The sequence below is a fragment of the Numenius arquata genome, chromosome 19, assembly GCF_964106895.1.
Source record: "Numenius arquata chromosome 19, bNumArq3.hap1.1, whole genome shotgun sequence".
In the NCBI taxonomy this organism is placed as follows: domain Eukaryota; kingdom Metazoa; phylum Chordata; class Aves; order Charadriiformes; family Scolopacidae; genus Numenius; species Numenius arquata.
In genome coordinates, this window is record NC_133594.1 from 10,519,551 (window position 1) to 10,543,320 (window position 23,770).

General features: G+C 57.6%; 1 protein-coding gene across 1 annotated transcript; it reads left to right on the top strand.

The window, feature by feature from the left end:
- Nucleotides 1–5,736: 5,736 nt before the first annotated feature.
- Nucleotides 5,737–16,413, top strand: PTGS1 (prostaglandin-endoperoxide synthase 1). The gene is made up of 10 exons (XM_074161094.1): nt 5,737–5,860; nt 11,117–11,233; nt 11,397–11,537; nt 12,396–12,539; nt 12,932–13,113; nt 13,219–13,302; nt 13,698–13,944; nt 14,503–14,789; nt 15,552–15,699; nt 16,058–16,413. The coding sequence occupies exons 1-10, from the start codon at nt 5,737–5,739 to the stop codon at nt 16,411–16,413; spliced, it is 1,830 nt and encodes a 609-aa protein (XP_074017195.1).
- Nucleotides 16,414–23,770: the final 7,357 nt, after the last annotated feature.

The following is a 23,770-nucleotide window of genomic DNA, read 5'->3' on the forward strand; positions in this document are numbered from 1 at the left end:
CTCCACCCGGGTGTCCCCGAGCATCATCCCAGTGGTGGGGGCTCGGACGGAGGCTGCCCTCCCCGCACCGTACAGCCCGGGCACAGGGGAACCGCTCGCTCAAAATATATTTAAGCTAACACTCCATGCGAACAATCAGGGCTAATTTAAACAAACTATAATTAAACATAAAGGACCTCTTGGTAGGGGAGTCAGGGAAAACTGTCAGCGGTTACTTTGGATGTGAAGCCCTTACCTTTAAAAGAACAATTTTTGTGCTAATGCGAGCAATCCAGCACTCCCACACTCGCCTTTGGGAGCTAGTGGGGAAAGAAACTCTTGGGTTTCTTTTGATACCTTTACATGCTAATCTTCTTAACAGATTTTTAATTAACGGGAACAGAGCACTTTGCAGCCGTGAAATCTATTGGTGTAATTGCCTAGTGGATTAGTCCCATTAACCACACAAATTACCTGTCTCCAGGCTGCCGGCCCCACTGGGGAGCTCCCCGTGCTGGACACACCGAGCAGCCCCATTCTGAAGCAATTTTGATAAAATAAACTCTCTAATCAGGTAAATAATTCCATAAGGGAAATTGCTGCCTTCCCGCAGCCCCCCTCCAGTGGGACCTGGCTACTTTCAGGGGAATGCAACATGCCTCCAATTACAGACAAATCTCCAGCTCAGCGACCGTTTGGGAGAAGCCCACGGCACACGGGACCCCCTCGAACCGCAGTGGCCGAGGAATTAAGGCATTTAAGCTGTCAGCCGGAATCTGGCCCGGCCCCTGATTACCTGGGGAGACGCGCGGTGTATTTAGGTTCGTGTCCGTTGCAATTTCCTGGCCCCCAGCGTTGATCCCGAATGACTCGCGTCCGTGTCAGGTTCCTGCCCAGGGTCCCTTCGACACGTGGCCCTGGGCTCAGGGATGACGACCTTTGGGCAATTAAGGACATCCAGGCCAGCCTGAGCCCGGAGAAGTGGAAACGTGTGGCTGTCCCGAAGAGCTGCCGGGTGAGCGGAGCTGCCTGTGCCCATTTCACCGCAGTGCTTGGCAAAGCTGTGTGGCTGTGCCGGCTGCCATCACCACTCAGGATGGGTGCCCGGACCCTGGGGTCCCTTCCCAGCCCTTTTCCATAAGTTTCCATGGTCCAGTGTAATTTTGGACCTGAACCCAATGGAGGTTCCCACAACTTGTCTCTGCTTGGACACTGAGATGGGGATGTCCCTGGGGCATGTCCCTGGGCAGTCGGGTCACTGGGACCTGCAGCGTCACATGGCGATGCACAGCCCTGACACACTTCCCACCCTGACGTCTCCAAACCTGCTGCACCAGCCGTGGCAGCTCCTCACCCACCTGGGCGCACCATGCTGTGAGCACGTGTGATGGGGACAGCCCAGGAGGAGACAACCTGCAGGAGTTAAACACCAACAGTGATACACCAGTGCCCAGTGCTGTGCACAGCCAGCCGTGGTGGGGACAGCCACGTGGAGATGTGGCCTCCAACCATCCCCTGAAATGCTCAGGTGGACAACCCCAGCGCTGGTCCCTGACCCCAGGATGGAGGAGCTCAAAGCATGTGTGGCACAGGGCTGCTCCTCCCCCTGCAAAGGGAGATTAAAACTCTCCCCCCTTGGCTGCCCCCATGGCTCCTGGCACAGGGATCAGAGGGTGACCCATGGGGCCACCCCAAATTGCCGGGGAGGGGGCCTGAAGGGGCGAGCGCTCCCATGGATGGGTGCGGGAGGGCTGGAGCGGCTTTGCTGCGTGGTGCCGGTGATCGCGGCCAGGGAACCCTACACCGCGGGTAATTGGCATCAGATGCTCCCTGACCTGCCGCATCCACCGGGAAGCTGGAAGCATTTATTTGTCTGAGCCGGCGGCTCTATCTGCGTGCGGGAGGCGTTGGCGGTGGCGGGGCTGGGCTCTGCGAGCCTAATGAGTCTGAGCTGAAGATGATGAATATGATTGCTGAAAGCGCTTTCCTGAGTCCTCCTTTCCTGGGGCTCAGGTTACCGGTTCCCAGACAGCCTGTCCAGCCCTGGCTTTTCAGCTCTGATTTGTAGCCCCCCAAACAGCGTCTGTCAGCTCCCCATGATGGAGGAAACGCTGGGTCCTCTGCTGCCATGCCCGGGGGAGCTGAGGAAGGGGCCGCCAGCCCTGCTTGGCCATCAGGGACAGCTTTGCTACCTGGGCTGCCCCACCACTGCCCTGCTTGACCCCACGCCCCCATAGCCCCTCTGAGCCCAGCGCGGGGTCGACTGGACCAGACTGATGCCCCATGCAGTGTCTCCAGCCACCAGCATCCGCTGTGCCGTCGTGCTGGATTGAAGGCCCTGTGGCTGTTGGGGACCTTCCCCACAGGGGACTCAGCACCAGTTGCCTCTTAACCTTGTGGTAGAAAAATGGGGGGTTTTGACTCCCCTGAGCCCCAAAATTCACGGGCAAGGGTCCACCCACTGAGCCACATCCCACCCAAGGACCCTTTCAGGAGATGCGCAAGAACGGATTGACCAGGGGATGCTCCATGGGCCATGCAAATCCCCTGGGATCAGGGGGGCATGCTCTTCCCAGGCATGGCCACCTCCCGAGCACTGGACTAGGGGGGCCATGGGGGTACCCCACATCTCCGCTCCCTACACAGGGCTCGAGCAGACTCCACGCCTGCTTTCTCCTGCCTGGGGTGAGCTCCATGGCTTTGGGGCATCCCGGTGGCTGCAGCATCCCTGTTAGATAGAAGGGGGGGGGGGGGGGGGGAGGGGGAAGGATTTTTGGGTGCTGATCCGCCTTGGGTCCCGCTGTCCTGCCCCGGTGGCATCGCGGCTCACGGAAGCAGGATCCCACCCCAAATCCGGGGGACGGGGGTCTGGGATCAGCGGTGCTTTGTGCCTCCCGCAGCCCCGGCCGGTGCGCTGCCATAGACGGTGTTTTGCTGCCTCCCTACGGGAGGACGAGGCCGGCAGCACCGGTTCCCGCAGCCCCGCCGGCTCCTCCGCCGGCACCGGTACCGGTGCCGGCGGAGGAGCCGGCGGGGCTGCGGGAACCGGTGCTGCCGGGGACCTCGCTGTCCCCTCCCCGGGGGTGCACACATGGGGGACCCGGGATGGGGAGTGACCTCTCACCGGTGTGTCAGGGCTTGCACCGGGTGAGCAGAGCTGCTGCTCTGACCGAGGGCCTTGGGGGGGCATCCGAGCACGGCTGGAGCACCCCACCAAACACTCGGGGACAGCCCCTCCATGAGAGTTCCTCCATGGTGGCCCTTCCACGGAAGCCCCTTGGTGGCCCTGGCCAGACAGCTGGCCTTGGGGGCTCTTGCAACCGTTTCCCATATTGTGCAAGTAAACGATTATTAAAACCTGGGAAGAGGGCAGGGAGGGGAACCGTGAGAGCAGGAGAGCTCCCGGAGCTGGGACATCCCCAACAGCTGCCGGGCTGGCAGGATTCTTGCCACCTCAGCAAGTTTGCTGACGACACCAAGCTCGGTGGCGCGGTCGACACGCTGGAGGGAAGGGATGCCATCCAGAGGGACCTGGACAGGCTTGAGAGGTGGGCTCATGCAAATCGCATGAAGTCCAACCAGGCCAAGTGCAGGGTCCTGCACCTGGGACGTGGCAATCCCAGGCACAAATACAGGTTGGGCAGAGAATGGCTGGAGAGCAGCCCTGAGGAGAAGGACTTGGGGGTGTTGGTGGATGAGAAGCTCAACATGAGCCGACAGTGCGCACTGGCAGCCCAGAAAGCCAACCGTGTCCTGGGCTGCATCAAGAGAAGTGTGGCCAGCAGGTCGCGGGAGGTGATTCTACCCCTCTACTCTGTGCTCGTGAGACCCCACCTGGAATACTGTGTCCAGCTTTGGAGTCCTCAACACAGGAAGGACATGGACCTGTTGGAACGGGTCCAGCAGAGGGCCACAAAGATGATCAGAGGGACGGAGCACCTCTCCTATGAGGACAGGCCGAGAGAGCTGGGGTTGTTCAGCCTGGAGAAGAGAAGGCTCCGGGGAGACCTCATAGCAGCCTTCCAATATCTGAAGGGAGCCTCCAGGAGAGCCGGAGAGGGACTCTTTGTCAGGAGATGTAGTGACAGGACAAGGGGTAATGGTTTTAAATTGGAAGAGGGGAGATTTAGATTAGATATTAGGAGGAAATTCTTTCCTGTGAGGGTGGTGAAGCACTGGAACAGGTTGCCCAGAGAAGCTGTGGCTGCCCCATCCCTGGAAGTATTTAAGGCCAGGCTGGATGGGGCTTTGAGCAACCTGCTCTAGTGGAGGTGTCCCTGCCCATAGCAGGGGGGTTGGAACTCTCAGAGGGGAGAGGACGGGCTGAGCATCGGGCAGCAACAGTCCTGACCGTGGCACACGCTGACCGCGGCACACACTGACCGCACCGACTGTACGCATACAGCAAAACCTGACCCTCGTTTCCAGCGCGTGTTCGTCATCGGGAGGCAGCTGGTGTCCCCACCCTATGAGAGCACATCGAGAGCCCGCTGAGCTCATATTTGCATCATGGCTGATACATTTGCCCACTGAAGCTGGATCTGAGGCCCTTTTTTATTTTTGGACATCTGTGAAGGCCACTCGCCCTGTGGGGACGCTCCCTCCCTGCTGCCGAAACCCAGCAAAGTCCCACAGCCTCGCTCCTGCCCCATCCCCATCTGCTTTCTGCATCGAGTGCGGGAACTGTGCAGGAACCGTGCAGGAACCGCACACCCCCCCAGCTCTGCCAGGGCTTCCTGCCGCTCTGCAAGGAGGTGACAGCAAAACCCGAGATAATCTTGAAACACAGACAGGCCCGTGCCGGGGTCTGTGCTGTTGCTGCAGAGCAGCACGGAAGAGGGCGAGCAGCCACAGCCCCTGGGCTCCGGGTGCTACCAGGCTCGGGGACATCCCCTGAAGCTGGCCCAGCGAGGTCTGCAGCCCACCGTGCTCTTGCCCACCCCAGCCACATGCAGAGCCTCTCCCGGCCGATTGTTCTCCCCTGTGGGGTGGCTGGAGCCTGCCTGGGCTGGGCTGATCCTGTCCCCACTGCCAGCAGGCTGGCGCTGGGGGGCAAAGCAGCCAAGCAGGAAACACCCAGCGATGGTTTCACTGATAAACTCAGCTTTTCTGGCTGCTGGCGGCTGTGGGCAGCCCAGCTCCTGGCGCCAGCCGGGCAGCACTGCCGGGGCAGCCTCCCACGGCAGGACGGAGGGAGCTGAGCTGGGCTTTGGCCCACGGCCACGCTGTGGGGATGGTGCTGCTGCCTGAGCTGCAACAGGGTGTCCTACGGCATGTCCACGGGCAGGGGGCTTGGGAATCAGGGGATGGAGGTCCTGGGGGACTTTGGGACCAGAGCATGGGCATATGGATGCTGGGGGACCTGGGGACCACAGTGGGGGCATGGAGATGCTGGGGGATGTGGGGACCAGCGGGACCTGGGGACCAGGGCATGGGCATGGGGATGCTGGAAGATGTGAAGACCAGAAGATGGGTATGGAGATGCTCAGGGGGATGTTGGGACTGGGAGGGACACGGAGGGGACCTGGGGATGGGCAGGAGCCTCCTGAGGGACACGGAGCTCAGGGCATGGCCGGAGACCCAGGAGTGGCCACTGGGACCCCGGGAGGGGTGCCCGGGCCGGGGCAGCCCCCCCCGGCGGGCCGGGCTGTCGGAGGCGGCCCCGTCCCGTCGGGGGCGGGAGGAGGCGCGGTGGGGGCGGGGGCGGCGGGGCCGGGCCGGGAGCGGCGGCGGGACGCGGTGGAGCTGCCTCTCGCCATGGGCGGTGGGTGCCGGGCCCGGGCCCCCCCGGGAGCGGGGCTGCGGCGGGGCGGGCTGCGGCTCCTCCTCGCCCACGCTGTGCTGCTCTGTGCCACCGGGAGCGCCGCCACCGACGGCTCCGGTACGCGGGGAGGGGGTCGGCACCGGGAGGGAGGGAGGGGAGACCGGGGGGAGCCCGTACCGGAGGGCACCGCGACATCCCGCACCGGGGGGGATCTAGTAGCGGGGGGACCGGGGGAGCGAGGAGGGACTCGGCCCCGGGGGATCCGGTACTGGGGGGAGCGGCAACATCCTGCGCCGCGGGGATCCGGCACCGGGTGGGGGGCCAGGGAGCGAGGGGGAACCCGGGGAGCGAGTGGGAAGCCGGCCCCCCGGGAGCCGGTACCGAGAGGTGCAGGGGGACCTGGTCCAGGAGGGTCCGGTACCGGGGGTCTCGGACCGCTGGAGGCGCAGGGGACGTGGGTCGGTCTCCCGGAGAGGTCGGGGCGTTTGCCCCAAGCCCCTGCCCAGCTCTGCGGGACGGGTCCGCGCTCTGCCGGCTCCCCGGGGTGGGATCGCACCCAGCCCCGGGCTGGTCCTGCCGGGACCCGGCCGTGGGGCGGGCAGCAGCAGCCCCGGAGCGGAGGGCAGGGAAGGCAGGGGCAGACGGGCGGCCGGGAGCCCTGAGGCCACTGCCTGGGGCAGAGTCCCCGCAGCACCCCGAGCTGCAGGCTTTGGCTCATCACGTCTGACCGGAGACCAAAATCTCCCATGAAAAACAAACTTCCTCTTTACCTCCCGCTGCGGCCACGGGGGCACCACACGCAAGGCCTGGAGGAACTGTCGCTGGCCCGAGCGCGGCCACACGACAGGGCTGAGCTCCCGCCAAGGCCACCACCGTCCCGGGAGCCCCTGAGGCAGGACAGGACAGCCCTGCCACCGGGCTGAGGGGCAGCACCCATCTGCTCCCTGCAGCTTCCCAGCTGGGATGGGGCTTCTCAAAAGAAAGGGGGGCAACATCCATGAATGCTGGCAACGAGGGGCCTTCCCTGCTCTCCCCAAACACATACCAGGTGAAACTGCAGTTTGGGGGCGAGGATGGAGGGCTGGAAGCAGTGGGGATGGCTCTGGTGGCCTGAGCCATTGTTTCATTCCTGTGTTCACAAGCTGGCACAGCTGCCGTGGGCTCGGGCTGCCCGTGCACCCCGGGATGTTGAGGATTAGTGCTGCTTATGGCAGGCATCCGCAGAGCGTGTTGCAAAATAAAACCGCGTCTCGACTCCCGTCAGCTCCATCCCCAGCCCCTACAGTGCAGTTTCCTCCAGGGCCTTAATGGGGCATTGACTCCAGTCCCTCTTCCATGAAGTGACCTTCCTCCCTGCAGAAAAATGCTATCCCAGCACGAGGCCTGTGGCACTTTTCAGGTTTCACAGTTCCTCGCTAAAGTAACGTTCTCAGCAAAACCGTCCCAGGCACGTGGGCTGCATCCCTCAGCGGGGCTCCGGCCGCCCACGGTGCAAATGCTGTTGACGGTGACCCCATCTCCAGCAGCCTCCCCGGCTTTACCCGCCACTGTGGGAAGCGACGTGCCCAAACCCAAGAGCCCCCAAAATATGCACAGGCTGGGTGTGCGGAGCTGAGCAGGCACCCCACACACACATTACAGGGGATGCGGGACCATGGGAGAAGCATCCTGAACGGAGCAGGTTTGGGCTGAGCAGCAGAGCTGGGTGCCGGAGCAGGGCATGTTGTCCTTCCCGCCACCCGCACCCCCTCCCTGCAGCCATCCCGTCGGGAGAGGAGGGACTTCTCTGCACCAGAGCGGCTGGTCCTGTGCAAAAACAGTGACCCTCAGTTCCCTTCCTTGAGGACTTCCCTGTTTCGGCAGCATCCATGTCCGAAAGGGGAACACGGCCCGGGGTTGCAGCCCCTTGAGGCCCCATGACCATGCAGAAGGTGGCTGCGCTGCGCGGGACTCCAAGGGTTGGGGTATGACCCAGCAGGAGGTGGCAGGTCCACCTGCTGGGGACAGCGGGGCTGGGTGTCCCCAGCGTGCCCAAGCCACCCTGCAGCCCCCTGAGCTTCTTGGCCTCAGGCTGGAGGGAGGGAGAGAGTAGGAGCAGCAGGAGGAGGGACGGTGCTGGGGAGGCAGCAGGCACCCTGCTGTGGGGCTTGTCGGGCACGTCTGCACAAAAAGAGGAATCCCATGGGATGGACCTGGCTGTCACATGCTGGGCTGGACTGCAGGTGGTGGGAACAGGCAAGGGACAGCCTTTGCATAGTCCTTCCACTGGCTTGATCACCTCCCAGCATGGATCTCGTCTCCCTGAGAAGCTCCTCCTGGGGCTTGAGGACAGCTGGGATCAGCATCCGAGTGTGCTACTAGGGACAGGACAGGGCTTGGGGACCCGCATTCCTGAAGCAGCTGGGACAGATGCGCTGTGACCAACCCCTGGAGCTGACTGCTGCATGCCTGGATCAAAGCAGATTTCCCTACGCTGGGGGGAAAAAAAAGATACCCAGGATATACATGAAAGGACGGCTCTCTTCCAAGCCTTAATTAGGGAGGGAGATATCTGATTGAGGAATTAGGGGAACTGCACTGTGCCCCGGGGTGCTGTCAGCAGAGCGGCCGGGCTCCTGCTCCTCCCCAGCACTGCACCAGGAGGACCACAGCCCTAATCTACCCCTCGGATCTGCTCTCGAAGACCAAATAACAGGATGTTGGGCTGAGGCTGGGATCTCCTGCTCATTTGGTGTTTGCTCCTTAGAGCACTTCTACTTGACTTCTTTGCTGGCTGCACCTTGGCTCCAAGCCATGCTGTTTGCTCTCTGTAGACTTTTCCTGCGGCTGTGAGCGGAGCCGAGCTGGTCCCACGGTGTTTCTTTGTTTTCCCCAGCAGATATTGCCCTTGGCTGCTGCCTTGCCTTCAGGGGTGTAGTTTTGTACAAACATTCTTGCAAAATAAGCCTGGCCATCCTCTCCACAGCCATTCCACCCTCATCGGGTGCTCACGCTGCTTCTCCCGCTGGAAAACAGGAGGTGCAGGAGCACCCGGACATCACCATCTGCCTGAGCTCCAGCCATGGGTCAGGTTGGGCAGGGACCCCTCTGATTTATGCCTGTTTCCATAGCCCATGGTCAACCACCTCCTCCCAGCGCAGCCTCTCTGCAATGGAGCATCAGCCCGGGCTGCAGAGGGGAGCCCGCTGCCACACCGTGAGCCCCGGGGCTGCAGAGGGGAGCCCCCAGCCAGCCTGGCCACCCATCCTCAGGGCCAGTAGCCCAGGTCAGGTGCAGGGAGGAGGATGGCTGAGCCCCATGTGGCCTGCAGCTGCGGCCCTAGCATGCTGCTCTTGTTCATGGTGTCTCCAGAAGTGGTTGCAGATGACAATCTGGCTGCGCTGCCTGTGCTGTGAACCGCTCGTGGGCCTGAGGAAACCTCCCTGAATCAGAAAAAAACAAGTGCATGAGCTTTTCATCATCTTCAAAGCCTGTGGCCATGGAGCCATGTCCCGTTGAGCAAGACCGGCTCCAGCCCAGCCGTGATTCACCCCAGGTTGCTTTGGCTGCGGTTCGCAGAGCGGATGTTGTCCCCGAAATCTGGCATTTTTCAGCAGTGATGGAGCCTGTTCACCAGCTCTGCCGTCACGGAGGGGGCTGCGCTCCAGCGCGGAGCCTGGCAGCAGCTTTCCCCATACCTGGAGCCATCCCGGCTGGGTCGGCGCAGGATTCCTGGCCGGGGTGGGGAGAGGCACGGAGGGGAGGTGGGGAGGGAGGCTCCGAAAGGATGCGAGAAGGTTGCCGTCGCAGGCCAGGACATGCACCGCCCCCCTCCCACACTTTTGGCTGGAACATACCGCTCCCGCCCCACCTTCGGGACCCCGCGGCATTGACACCGCTGTGAACCGCGGGAGGAGGCAGCTCGGCCAAGCCCGGCACGATGCCAAACCCGCCTTGACGGAGTGCTCAGCCACGACATGCCACCGTGCCCCATGCCGGGGAGAGCCCCGGCAAAGTGAACTTCTCCTGACTCGGAGAGACGAGGCAGAACATGACCTGCCGTGCCAGAGCCCATGGCATGGAGCATCTTCCTGGCCCCATGGAGCCCCACATCAGCCCCGCATCCCCCCAGGTGTCAGCAGGCATGGCATGGGGCTGCTCTTTTAGGTGTTTGCAAAGTTTGCCGCAGAGTTGAGTGCGGAGCTACCGATGCAGAAACAGCCCAGAGGATGCTGCGCTGCAGCACGGCTCCCTTTGCAAAAATTCCCATCTTGCGAAAAACCGAACGGGTGGTCTGACCTTAATTTGTCTGCGATAAATAAGAACCTGCCTGCTGCCTCCCCTCTGGATACATGAAAATGTCTGAGATCAAAGGGAGTCTGACGGAAGGGCTGGGAGCTGAACGCGTCTTTGCAAGCCAGCCCCCGTGACGTGAAGGATTTGGGGTCACAGGGCTGAGCGTAGCTGGGGCAGAGCTGCCGGCCAAGCCCCGGGCTTCTGGGCAGCCCCTGCCCTGCCCCGAGCCAGCAGCCGGCTGGGAGAGTGAGAAACCTTGCAAAATTAGATTTGTGTTTCAAATATGTTAATTTTTAGCTGCAATTTCCTATGGAAAAAAAAAAAAATGTAGTTTCTATTCTGTGTGCCCATCCCTCCGCCCCAGTGTTGAAAACTGTTCCTAAATTCCAGCAGAATTTGAACCAGGTCCAGCGGGGGCCTGATGAGCTCACGGACCATGTGGAGCTGCTGATGGACCTGGGAGACCTTCCTTCATCAGCCGTGACGCTGGGCACACCGGGGACGGCTCTCGCTCCCTTCTGGTGCTCAAGTTGTGCTGCCCATCCCTGTCCCCACAGCCAGTGGCACCGAAGCCGAGCGCTGTGTTGGTGGCACCGCTGTCCCCGAGCACTGTGCGTCCCAGCGGGGCTGGTGACTTTTATTCTCCTGGAACAAAGGCCCCAACACGGGTCTGTGGGGACCTACCCAACTTGGTGGCAGTGCTGCTCCTGTCCCACGGGATCCCGCTGCCGTGGGGCCATCGGGAAGGGACCTTTATCTGTCCCCTGCAGGCTGTGGCACGAAGGCGGCGGAGGAAGGGGCCGGGCGGGAGCCGGGGGAACGAGCCCAGCGGTCGGCCCTTTTCATCTGCCCGGGGCGGCGAGGGCAGAGGGGCCGCTTGCCAAAGCGAACTCCAGCCCTGACAATTGCCATTATTATTATTATTATTATTGTTATTATTATTAGCACCGGCGCTGTGTTTGCACTGCTTTATCCCCTCGGTGCGTAGCCATGGGGTGCAGACAGTTCCTTCGGCAATCCCAGGTGTTTCGGACAAGGCTAACTTCCACAAGGAATGTGGCAGCGTGGATGGAGGGTGACGTGTCTCTCTCCCTGCAGTGAATCCCTGCTGCTATTTCCCCTGCCAGCACCAAGGGGTGTGCGTGAGGGTCGGCCTGGGAGGATACGAGTGCGACTGCACGCGGACGGGATACTTCGGGGCCAACTGCACCTCCCGTAAGTCCCTCCCGCCCAGAGGACCTCTGGCACCCGGGGGTCCCGGGGCAGCACGCTGTGTCTGCAGCACGTGCTCTCACCAGCAGTGACAGCATGGGTGGGCTGGGGCCGTTAACGGGCTTCGTTAGCAAAGCAAGTGATTTGCCTGGTCTGTCTCCCCCAGCCGAGCTCTGGACGCGCCTCCATGACTGGCTGAAGCCCAGTCCTGCCTTCTACCACTTCATCCTGACCCACTTCAAGTGGTTTTGGGACATTGTCAACAGCACCTTCATCAGGGACACCCTCATGAGGCTCATACTCACAGGTGAGGGGTTGGAGCGGGTCTCAGGATGCAGCAGGACTCGGGGACACGCCGGGCATCAGCAGAGGTGTGGGTGGGGGTGGCATGGCTGCAGTGATGCTGAGCAGCTCCCATGGGCATGGTGGGCACCAGGCTTGAGTCCCTTCACCCAGGGAGGTTGTCATCCCATCGTATCATCCCATCACCCTGCCCAAGGAAGGCTGCCCGGCCAGGCAGCAGCAGGGAGCAGGGGTTGGAGGCTGGGCTGCCCGTGTGTCCATCCCCAGCCGTGTGTCCCCGTGCGTCCATCCCCAGCCATGCGTCCCCAGTCGCGTGTCCATCCCCAGCCATGCATCTGTCCCCAGCTGTGCGTCCATCCCCAGCCGTGTGTCCATCCCCGGCCACGTGCTGGGCTGCCAGCCAGCTGGAAATCGCAAGCGGTCCCTGGGCCAAATGGCTCTCAAGCAGCCGCACGGAAAGCAGCCCATGGAAATATGGAGCTGGCCCTTTTACCCATGTCCCCATATTCATCACTTTGGATAAATATTTAGGTTCCAGTCCTTGAAGCAGTAGGGACACATTTGCAAGGCTCTGGCTGTTGGTTTTACCATTTCTGTGTGGTTGTAATCTCATTCATCATCCAAGAATCCAGCATTAGTACGAGCCCTCCTTTTCTGCAGGGAACCGCAGCCTTTAAAAGGCTCAGAGCAAACCCTGGGGCGCCCACGTGCCCCTGCTGCCGGTACCTTTCTGTTTTTTGGGGTGGCAGAGGAGGGCATCTGGCAGCACCGAGCGCGTGGGCAGGGGCTGGGGGCAGAGCCCATGAGGTGCTACCCCATGGCCTGGGCCCCACAGGGGTGACCCCCTCCTCTCTCCTTTCAGTTCGTGCCAATCTCATCCCCAGCCCCCCCACCTTCAACTCTGACTACGGCTACATCAGCTGGGAGGCCTACGCCAACGTCAGCTATTACACCCGTGTCCTCCCACCGGTGCCGGACAACTGCCCCACGCCCATGGGGACCAAAGGTACGCAGCTGGACCGGGGGGACCGGCACTGTGGGGCTGAGCTGCCGGAGCAGCACCCCAGGTCCGTACTCAGTGCAGCATCGGTGTTTCCCACCCACCCGTGCCCAAGCTTTCACTGCCATGGACACATCTGCAAGGCACTGCTGGCAGTGCCACGTGCTACTGCTGGCCCCACGGGCAGGAGGAGCTTGATGGCATCCAAAAGGCTGCTGGGACAGCTCGGGTTGAGCTGCTGGGGCATGTCGAAGCCTGTGTAAGAGGGCTATGAGGCAGACAAATCAGTGCCTGGTGCTGCAGCAGACACAACAGTGCCTACCGACAGCCCCATGGCCAGCGCCGGTACCCAGCTGGGGTGGCGTGGGGCATCTACCCTCAACCTCCATCCTTTGCAGGGAAGCAGCAGCTCCCCGACCCCCAGCTGCTGGCAGAGAGGTTCCTGCTGCGGCAGAAGTTTGAAGCCGATCCCCGAGGTACCAACCTGATGTTTGCCTTCTTCGCCCAGCATTTCACCCACCAGTTCTTCAAGACATCCGGGAAGATGGGACGTGGCTTCACCAAGGCGCTGGGGCACGGGGTGAGGAGGGCACAGGGTGAAGACACGGGGCATGCAGAGAGTGAGGAGGGGGACCAGGGCACGCGCGGCCTTTTGGAGCAGCCTTGACACTGTGATCTCTCGCAGGTGGATCTCGGGCACTTGTATGGGGACAACCTGCAGCGGCAGCACCAGTTGCGGCTCTTCCAAGATGGGAAGCTGAAATTCCAGGTACCACATGGCACGACTGAAACAGGTCTCAGCCCTGTGATCCAGGGCTGTTTGAAGCCCATGTCCCTCCAGCAGCTCCTGGACCAGAGACTCCCAGGGGCATCAGGAGACCTCAGCCCTGTCAGAGACCCCATCCCTGGTGCTCCATGCAGAGCACTGCCAGGGCCTCTCTTGGTGGCTGCTGACTGGAGGGACGAGCTTTGGGGTCAGGCTGTTCTGATGGAAGCAGGGATCCTGCAGTGGAGCTGTACGAGGGAGATGTTTCCATCCTACTCAGTACTTGTGGGAGAGTGGCCATGGTGCCCATGGGGAGGCAGGTCCCAGCTGGACAGGCTTTCACCAGGGTGGTTTTCTCCCCTCCTCCCTTTCTGCCACCCCGTTCTTGTCTCCCCAAGGTGGTGGATGGAGAGGTGTATCCCCCCATGGTCACCGATGCTCCGGTTCACATGGTCTACCCATCTGCCGTCCCCAAGGAGAAGCAGCTGGCGATGGGACAGGAGGTGTTTGGGCTGCTGCCGGGGCTCTGCATGTACACCACACTCTGGCTGCGCGAGCACAACCGTGTCTGTGACATTCTGAAACAGGAGCATCCCACCTGGAGTGACGAGCAGCTCTTCCAGACGGCTCGTCTCATCCTCATCGGTGAGGACCAGTGGTGCCACAGGGCATGGGCACCACAGAGCCCCATGTCCCACCTCCCCGGGCAAGTCCCAAGAACTTGGACGTTAGTTGGTCTCTGAAGGTAGTGGCCAGGCTGATTTTAGATGCTGGAGGAGTTTCTCTGGCAGCCTTTTGGGGATCATTGGCTTTGGTCCATATAGCAAAAATTGGCTTTGGTCCATCAAAAAATTAATTTTGAATAATTTTGTCATAATTTTGAATTATTTCATGTTAGTGTTCTTTTATAAATTTGACCAAAATCCAGAAGAGACCCATGTCACCACATTACCTCTAAGAAGTGTATCAAGGTCAGCTTCCTCAGGAGCCATTTCAGTTTTGGCAGACTGGTCTTTGCTGGTGAAAAAACCATTCACTGAAAAAATTCCCAACCAGCTCAACAAGCCCATAGTCAGAAAGGTCCCAGGTGGTGGATGGGTGCTGGGACGTGCTGCCATAGCACATGGGTAACATCGTTCAGGTACAGAGCTGGTTGCTCCTGCTGCTGCCAGCTGACGGCTGCTTCTCTCACATCCTGCCCAGGGGAGACCATTAAGATCGTCATTGAAGACTATGTCCAGCACCTCAGCGGGTACTACCTGAGCCTCAAGTTCGACCCCGAACTGCTGTTTGGGACACAGTTCCAGTACCGGAATCGCATCGCGGTGGAGTTCAACCAGCTCTATCACTGGCACGGGCTGATGCCCGACTCCTTCATCATCCAGGGAGAAGAGTACAGCTACGAGCAGTTCCTCTACAATACCTCCATGGTCATGGACTATGGCGTGGAGGCACTGGTGGAGTCCTTTTCCAAGCAGATTGCAGGAAGGGTAAGGTCCTGCTCCCCCACTCCCTGCCAGCGCCAGGGCTGTGGGACCCCGGGAGGGATGCTCGTGGTACCACGATGGCAGTGCCGTTACAGCAGTAAGGAACATCTGCGTTCAGCAGTGGGTTGCATGTCACACATAGAGTCTTCTACTCAGGGCAGCGCCTGACAGGCACATCATGAGTCCTCCCCACAAGCACAGTAGCAAGGCTGGGCCTTGGCCACCCTGATTTCTTGCTCTGAGGACTCTGTAGTAAACACCACGGTCACGCCAGGAGCTTGCGGTAAGCTGGGATCTCCCGGCCCTGGGGCAGTGGAGCTTGTCTGGCACTGTTCTTTGCTGCCATCACATGGATGTTTTCTTCCAGGCGATTACATCTGCATTTCTGACCCTCTTTGCTTGCATAAAGCAGCAAGGCTGAGACACAGACCCACTGTTCTTTGGGTGTTTGGGTTCTCCCTGTGACCCCAAACCCCCATAATCTCGCCCCTCCTCCCAGGCCAGTGGGTCACCATCCATACAGGGTTTCTCCTGTGCCGTTCCCTGGCCTGCCCTGGGAACAGGACTGACTTCAGTCCAGGCTGGTCTACAGCTGGTTTTGGCACTGTCCATGGATTCCCTGTCTTCGTGCTGCTGCGATGACATGGTGGTCTCCACGACACCATGGCCAGCACACGGATGCTTTGGCACGGTGGCTCCCCGTGAGCAGATGCTGGTGCTGCCTCGTGCCTCACGCGTGCTCCTCCTTGTGTTCTTGCCCTCCAGATCGGTGGGGCACAGACCATCAATGCCAATGTCTTGCAAGTGGCCATTGGGGTCATCAAGGAATCCCGGCAGCTGAGGCTTCAGCCGTTTAACGAGTATCGGAAGAGGTTTGGCATGAAGCCCTACAAGTCCTTTCAGGAGCTGACAGGTAGGGCTGCACAGGAGTGCTTGGGGCTTTGCTGGGGCAGTGCAGAAGCTCTGGGCTCGCAGTGGGGTACAGGACCATGAGCTGCTCCCCTGCCACTGGGCTTGTTGGGCTTCTGCCCATCCGAGCCTTGCCTGGTGGTGATCCCAGCACCGGGACAGACAGGGCTGGGGCCTTGGTTGCAGGGGTCCTTCCTTCTTGGGGGGCTGGATGAGTGGTCCAGAGGGCAGTGCCTGACCTGGGAGCCCGGCTCACTGCTGCCTGGGTTGTGGGAGTTGTCATGTTCCCATTACTCACAGCAAGGCCAGTCCTTGGTGGGGTGATTCCCTCGCTAAAGCCCTCTGACGTTCACTTGGTGCAGGAGAGGAGGAGAAGGCGGCAGAGCTGGAAGAGCTGTATGGAGACATTGATGCTCTGGAGTTTTATCTGGGCTTGCTGCTTGAGAAACCCCAACCCAATGGTATTTTTGGGGAAAGCATGGTGGAGATCGGAGCTCCGTTTTCCCTGAAGGGGCTTTTTGGAAACCCCATCTGCTCCCCAGAGTACTGGAAACCCAGTACATTCGGCGGAGAGACTGGCTTTGAGATCGTTAAGACAGCATCGCTGGAGAAACTCGTGTGCCTTAACGTGAAGAAGTGCCCATACGTGGCATTTCATGTGCCGGATGCTTCAGAAAATGGCAGCCCTCGGGGTGGTGGACCATCTACTGAGCTCTAGCACCAGGACAGCCTGCCCAGGTAGAGATTGTCATTGCCCAGGTGCCAGCTGAGCCGAGCTCCCAGCCTGGTGCTGAATGTCCCCTTTCTTCTTGCAGGGAGCGGCGGGGACACAGGGACCTGCCCACCCCTGTGCCGAGCAGAAGAAGGATAGTAGATGGTCCCATCCTGGGCGTCCTCCACACCAGCCCTTGAGGAGGTGCTGGTACCAGCTCTGTGGAAAGCTGAAGCCCCTCAGGAGTGTGGCTGCCACCGCTGTCCTCAGCAGACCCAGTTCTCTTGGTAGTGAATACCTTGCAGTAAGCCAGCTTTGGGGTTCCCCAGGGGACACCCACCACCCCAGGATGCTCTGGACTCCCCTGTGCTTTGTCGCCTTCCATCCCTGCTGCTTTCCAGCACCAGGCCACCAGCACCCCTCTTCTGCAGGGCTTCCCCGCTCGGGACAGAGGAGCACAGAGCCCAGGGAGCCCTCGCAGTCCATCCGGTTGAGGCGCTGAGCTCCCCAGGGGAAGTGGAGGAGGCAGGTGACAGCACACAGAGGGATTGGGAGGACACACTGTGGGTGGTCATGCTGGCCCAGCGGTGGCTGAGTTTGCAGTAGGAACCTGCCCTGATCCACTTTTGCAGCCGCTCTGGACCACCCACCCCACACAGCCAAGAACAAGGAACCAAAGCAACATCTCTGCGGGAGGAGACCAGGGGAGAAGCATCAGATCAGACCTCCCAGACCTCCTGCATCTCCCACCCGCTGGCCAGGACCCCGGCAGGCACCGCCAGCCGCCTGAGCGGGGCTGCTCGGAGCAAGATGCTACCTCTGTGCAAACACAGTGATGAAGTCTCTCCCACCCCGTGTTCGTTACACTTCCCTGCATTAATAGCTCAGCGATGGCGTCCCCAAGGCACACAGAGCCCACTTCTGTCCTGCTCCAGAAACGCACGCAGATGTCATCCCTCGCAGACGTAATGACATGGTAGCTGGCAGTCACTGTCTTGATCCCCATCAGATCCCGGTTCATCTCCAGGAGAATGGACATTTAAAATAATAAATGATTTAAAAAACTCATTTCCTCCAGCCAGTTTCCAAGCGTTGTCTCACCAGCGCCAGGCCCTGCAAGAGGGCAGGACGCTCTGGAGGCAGCAGGAGCTGGGGGAGAGGAGAAGTCCCTGGAGCATTGGTGGAAGGCTGGTGTCCCCGCTGGGATGTGGCCGTGCTCGCCGGCACCATGCCATGTCATTGCCCACTGCATCAGAAGAAATAAACGGAGCCACCCTCCTCCTTGGGAATTGCCTCGGCAGGGGGTCTCTGAGCCCGAGTCTCCTGTGAAGGTTTGAGCTACGCTGCCCTCCGGCCACCACTGCCCCACCGCCCTGTGCTGCTCCAATGCTGGTGACACAGCACTCACATCCAACATTGTGTATTCCTGTCACATAAAATCTATCCACACATCAGTCTTGCTGGCCAGGTGTTTTGTAGGCATGAAGTAGCCACCATCTGTACATTGGCTGCGGTTTGCCCCTGTGCTCAGAGGAGGGGACCCCTCCTTGGCTCCTGCTCCGTCCTGGCAGGACATCCACCCAGCACGGTGACTTCATGCCATGAGGCCATGGGGGCTGTGCTGCTCCCAGCGGGATCTTTTTTGTGGGGTTCTCCACCCTGACCCCCCCAGGCACCACCGGCTGCTCCTCTGCCCATCACAAGAAGCCATGGGAGACGAGGAGAATCAAGGCAGGGAGTCCTGGTCCAGGGCGCTGCCCCGAAAGCTGGGGCCAGGCAGCACATGAGGAACCGGGCAGGCAGGGGGTGATGAGGACAACAGATATGGTATCTCCAGGTAGATACAGCCAGCTAGACACAGCCCTCTTCTTTCTCTCTGGGGGGTGATGAGGATGGATTGGGGTGTTGACCGTTTTGGGGGGAGTGACAATCCTGTGATGTCTCCCCTTCTGCCCTGGAAGTTTCAATCATCTCTGGTTGCACCAGCTGATTTTTTTATCCTTGGTCAACCAAGTATGTAATGACCCAAATTCCTCAGGAAGGCATTGTGAAGCACTTCCAGGCGATAATAAAACTGGTCATAGGGAGGTGTTACAGGAGAGATCACCAAGGCTTGTTTCAGTTAGACCAGAAACATCCTGCTTTTGTCTGTAGCTACTGAAAGCTGCCAGTGCTCTTTTGGTACCAACTGATAAGCGTACGAGAGGCCACCAGGCACACAAAGAGCTGCCTAGTTGCCCTCTGCCTCCAAGGAGGAATATTCCACCAGGAATTGGCTCAGCTGAGCCAACACTGGCAAATCTGACGTCTCCTCTAGCCGTGCCACCAGCTCCTACACGGCACAGTCCAGGACAGCAGAGCATCTCCCTGCTGCACCTCACCCTTCTGATAGGGAGAAAAGCTTTGAAATAATTTCTTTTTAGGACCACAACATGTACCAACCCCAGACACAGCATCCAATACACGATTGAGACCTCCTCCTCCACGAGCCTGGGGACCCACCACCCCGCACGTGGAGCTTCCCTCAGCCCGGCACTGCCCAGCCCTCGCGTTCTCTTTGCTAGTCTTTCAGCCACGGCAGTTTGTAGAAATCGCTCGCATCCTCACCAGCTTGTCCATCACAACGCGTGGCCACATCCAAGATAGAAGACAGTAGTTTACATCTAAACATGGTGTTTAGTCTGGTGCATCCACCAGCATCACCCAGCGAAAGGCTCCGAGAGCTCCCTGCCACTGCGAGCCCTGGGGAGGGCACAGCGGCGAGTGCCACCAGACGTGCCCGCTGTTTGAGCTCTTGGTAAACACAGCTCATGGGACCTCCTGGGAGTTCCTAAACAAGCCCTCCGAGGAGCCCAGCCGCAGCTTGCCCGCACGGGGATGGAAGTGGCCTGCGTTCATGCGGCATGAGCAGCAGCAATGAAAACATCTGCCTGTGGTTGTGTGACATCTTAAGCGATGATTCACTGAGCAAGGAGCTTATTGCCCACCAGAGCAGACCGTGTCTGCAGCACTTCATGCAGAGCCGTCCCTGCTGTTCGAGGGAAGGGCAGAGGTTGCAGCCGGGCTACGGCTGCTCCCGGGTTTCCCTCTCCGGGAAGCCCCCAGCCCTGCTGCCTTTTGTGGCGTCCAGCACTCGGCCCTACCGAGATCAACGCTGGAAGGCATCTAAACCCCACGGTGGCAAAAATAAGTAGGGCCCTGAGGCTGAATGGAAAAGCCATTCCCCTGTTTGGTCACCCGGACCCCCCCGAGCCGCCCCAGCAGGCCCCTTTGCGGCGTGAGTCACGCCAGAGATTGGAACGTTTGTTTGGATTTTCAACAAGGGCATATTTCGAACGTGCCAGAAAGAAGAGGTAGATTGGAGGCCAAGGAAAAAAAAAAAAAAAGAGTCAGTATAAACTTTCCTAAATCTTGTCCCTCGCTGCCAGGCACCCGGGTCGGCACCCTGATTAAATGCCCGCCTTAATCTCACCCCGTGATTTCATTCCGAGCAGCCGCCTGCGTTTCCTCATGCATTCACATTCCGAGGCCAGGTTCTGCTATTTGTATTGGAACATCATTAAACATGAACAAACCCAGGTGATTTTACACTCCTCTCTCCCAGGGCAGAGCTATGCCTTCCTGTAAGAATCGTTGCTTCTGGCTGCTCTCTCTGCAAGAAGGCTCCTTTTTCCAAAACAAAACATTTCCCAGAGGCAACACAACCTACCTGAGAAGTGTTTTTCCCAGCTCCTATTTATAGCACTTCTTGAAGATGAAAGTCAGACACAGAGATGACTGAGAGCTGGTACGTGCACCTTCTTGATCTGCAGCAGCTGAACCAGAGCAGCTGCAGCACAAAAACCCACCGGCCAGAGCCAGGACCTGCGGGAAGAGCCGAGCCCGGGGCCGTGTCTGCACACTCGTCCTGCGCTTGAGGAGCAGCAGATAGAAAACAGGACGAAAAAAAAGACAGACAGCAGAGACAGAGCACGTAACATCTCAGTAGGATCAAGTCTTGTTTGTTGGAGCTTAACTCGCAGTCGTATTTTAGATACACAACCAGTGTTAAGTGTCTTAAAACATTTAAAGGTGATAAATACCAACCTTATTTTCCAGGACCAGCTGCTTTCTTTCTGAGCTCTCTTGTCCTGTTGATTTAAGAAAGTTTGCTTTTATTGATGGCTTTTAGGTGCTGGCAGAATTGCATCCAAAAAAGGTTAAAGCAGGAACAACGCCTGTGCAGCTCTGCCGGTGTGAGACGGGGTGACTGCGGCCGCTTTGCACCAGGACTCCAGACCCCCTCGGCCTTTCACAAGCGATGTTCGTGTCCCGGGCCAATTTCATCAGGTGCACTAAAGAAAAGCAGCAGAATTGGTGGTGAGAGGAGGTGGGGAAAGAAACAACCAGGAGACGAGAAGGGACATAAGCTCGGGGGCTGGTACCCTGCACAGCGCCGAAGCCCACTATAGCAAAATCTATCGGCTTTCTGCCCAGAACAATGTGCCAGGGAAGCTGCTGGGCCAGAAAAGATGAAGCGAAACACCTTTGACAAAATCAAAAAGCATCCTTCGTTCAAACACAAGCCAGTTAGCAGGAATGCATCCTTTTAAACGCAGTTCTGACGGTGAGGGAGTACAATGGCTTCGGGGGAAGGAGAGGCAGCTGCATCAAACCGAAAACCTGACGCTCCCGATGCCAAATTGAATGTTTCAAACCAGTTTTATTTTATGTAGGAATTCATACAATTTCGTTTGCACTTTAGTCCCCACATGTGTATATAAATACACCCCAATTCTTAATCTGCAGGTCAGGATCACATCTAAAACTAGAGAAATAAAGCAGAATTTAACACTTCAACAGTGTTACAAACATTTACAGATAGAGTGTTAGTTGTGAGTTGTAGTTTTCATTTGTATGGAGCTCCTAAGGGACAGACACACATTAGTAATCTATTCTAAATGAGTTTTATTTTGTTATATAGTTTAATGCACGTTAAGAATGCTGGTTTTTTTAGGGCACACGATTACTAGTTGGTGGGTTTGGAAGGATTTGACTTGAGAAATGGACAAGAGCATCAGCAGCAGCGCCCAGCACTGCCTGTGCTCGGAACAGGGAGCAGCGTTACAGCCTCTTCCCTGGGCTTATGATATCCTTCCAGATCAATGATTAATAGGATTCAGACCTTTTTTTTTCCTTTTCCTTTTCGTTTTTGCTACTGGCGCTGTAAACCATCTATCACCTACCTGAGCACGGGAGATGAATAACCAGGAGTCACCTTGCCACGGGCCAGTCGACACAGAGCAGCAGGAGAGGGTTTGATCCTATTACAGTTTTGCTGCCACAGGGGCAAAAAAAAAATGCACTTTATAAAAATAAAACTTCAAAGCAACTCAAGCAGTCAGCTCCCTCCCAGCCCCCTCTCCAAGCCAGGTTTTATTATGATGCCAACATGTACCCTTGTCCGCACGACAGACTTCACTGAATCTCACCTTGAATATAAATTGCAGCTACTTTGATTATTTTTTTTTTTCTGAAATGTGCTGATATCTACACTCATTTAATTTCATAAAACTGTCGTGGGCTTTTTCTGCAATTCTGAGATGAAAAGAAATCATCTCTTACCACATTTTAAAATCTGGATTTCTGCCAGTTTCCTTGAAACAGCCACAATTTGTGCCAATTCAGTAATTTTTAATTACAAATTATTTATTTTTCCTGCTTGTACTACTTTTTAAAACACAGTTCAAATAGATACAATTACAAATTCTTCTTTTTCTACCCTAAGATCCTTATTAAGAACCTAGTGCTTACACAGAGACATTCGCATTTCTTCCTGGTGTTTCAAAGTGCCGTGCATAAAACTGGCAATTAAATGTAATCATTAAGCACAGCATTACACTGGGTCATATATTTAGGTAATGATAAGTCTACTTTCCTCAAAATTAAAAAATAACAAGCAAAGTTAAGTAATGCGTGAGAAGGCAAACATGTTGTAATACCCAATTAAGCCTGTCAAAGACGATCCAGTAACAGGCGAGTGCAGGGCACACACATGCCTTGTGCTCCTTTGTGCTATGATCTGATTTATGAAAGAAGTAGAGCACGAACAAAACAAATAAACACACCTTAATGAAAACGTAATCGCTGACAAACGGTAACGACAAAGGCGCTGTGGGAGGGAAGCGCAATACGCAGGTGCTGTGTTCAGTAGCGATGATGCTCATAGAGACAGATGGGCTCGGCCAGCACTGGATGGCTCTTTTCTGTGTCCAGAAGTGGGGGTCACCCTGCGTTTTTGGGGAAGATGAGAACTTTAAGGTCTGTCACTGGCAACGGAAACAGCTGTGGTGATGCTTTTGAGGAAGCCTTTGTTATTGCTTACAAAGGACAGAGGAAAACATTGCTAAATCTCCTCAAAGGTTTCACTTCCACCCCACAAGGTCTTTTTCTGTTCGTGAACTCCCCTGATGCGTGGCACAAAGACCATGCTCCCACAGAGCTGCCATCAGAGGAAAAGCAGAGCAGCGGCAAGGTTTTTGATCCTGCCGAACACTCTGTGCAGAAAGTGGACACTGAGCTTCAGAGAAAGGAATCAGCTGAGAAAAAATGGGCCTGCTCCCGACCACCTGTATCGGTGACTGGTCCATGGGCTCACGGCTGCTTTCCCACAAAGGCATCCAGTCATCTCTCAGGTCCAGGGGCTATTGATATTCAAAATCCATCTGCTGACACAGCTGAGGCAGATAATATGAAGGCAGACAGAAATGAACTGTAGCACTGATTTGGTAATTTTAGAAAGATATGAAATTCTGAGGTTATTCAAGTCCTAAATCTGCATTTTGCCAACAAAATTCTCCTTGACGCTACTCAGCACACCCCCGAGCTCCGTACAATGGACCGTCTCTCCTTTAAGAGGCAGAGATCTTTTTCTAATGAAGTGACTACTGTGAACTCTAAGGGTGGGTATTTTAAAACCCAAGAATGTATTAAGAGCTGCAATTCAAAGAAAATGTTCTCATTTAAGTCTCAGGCAAGGTTAAAGGAAGAAGAACTCTCTCCAGCTGAAAAGCAATTTTCAGGATGAAGTCGGGGGGGTTGTTACTTGTAAGTGAGAAAGGAACAGAAAAATTGATCCCCAGCATAAAAACCAGAAGGTACTTCCAAGAAGGGGACTGCAAACTGGGGAACAGAGGATGTCACCTTGCACTGTAAACTGGCAGCAGTTCAGCTCCAGGTTAATAAAAGTCTTGAATGCTTGAAAACTTCCTCATTTGCTGTCTCAGTGAGCAGTGGCCACGTCTCAATCCAACTGGTGTTCACATTACACTGGTTCAGGAGACTTGTCAGGAGACTGACCATACACAGCTCATCTGAGAACAAA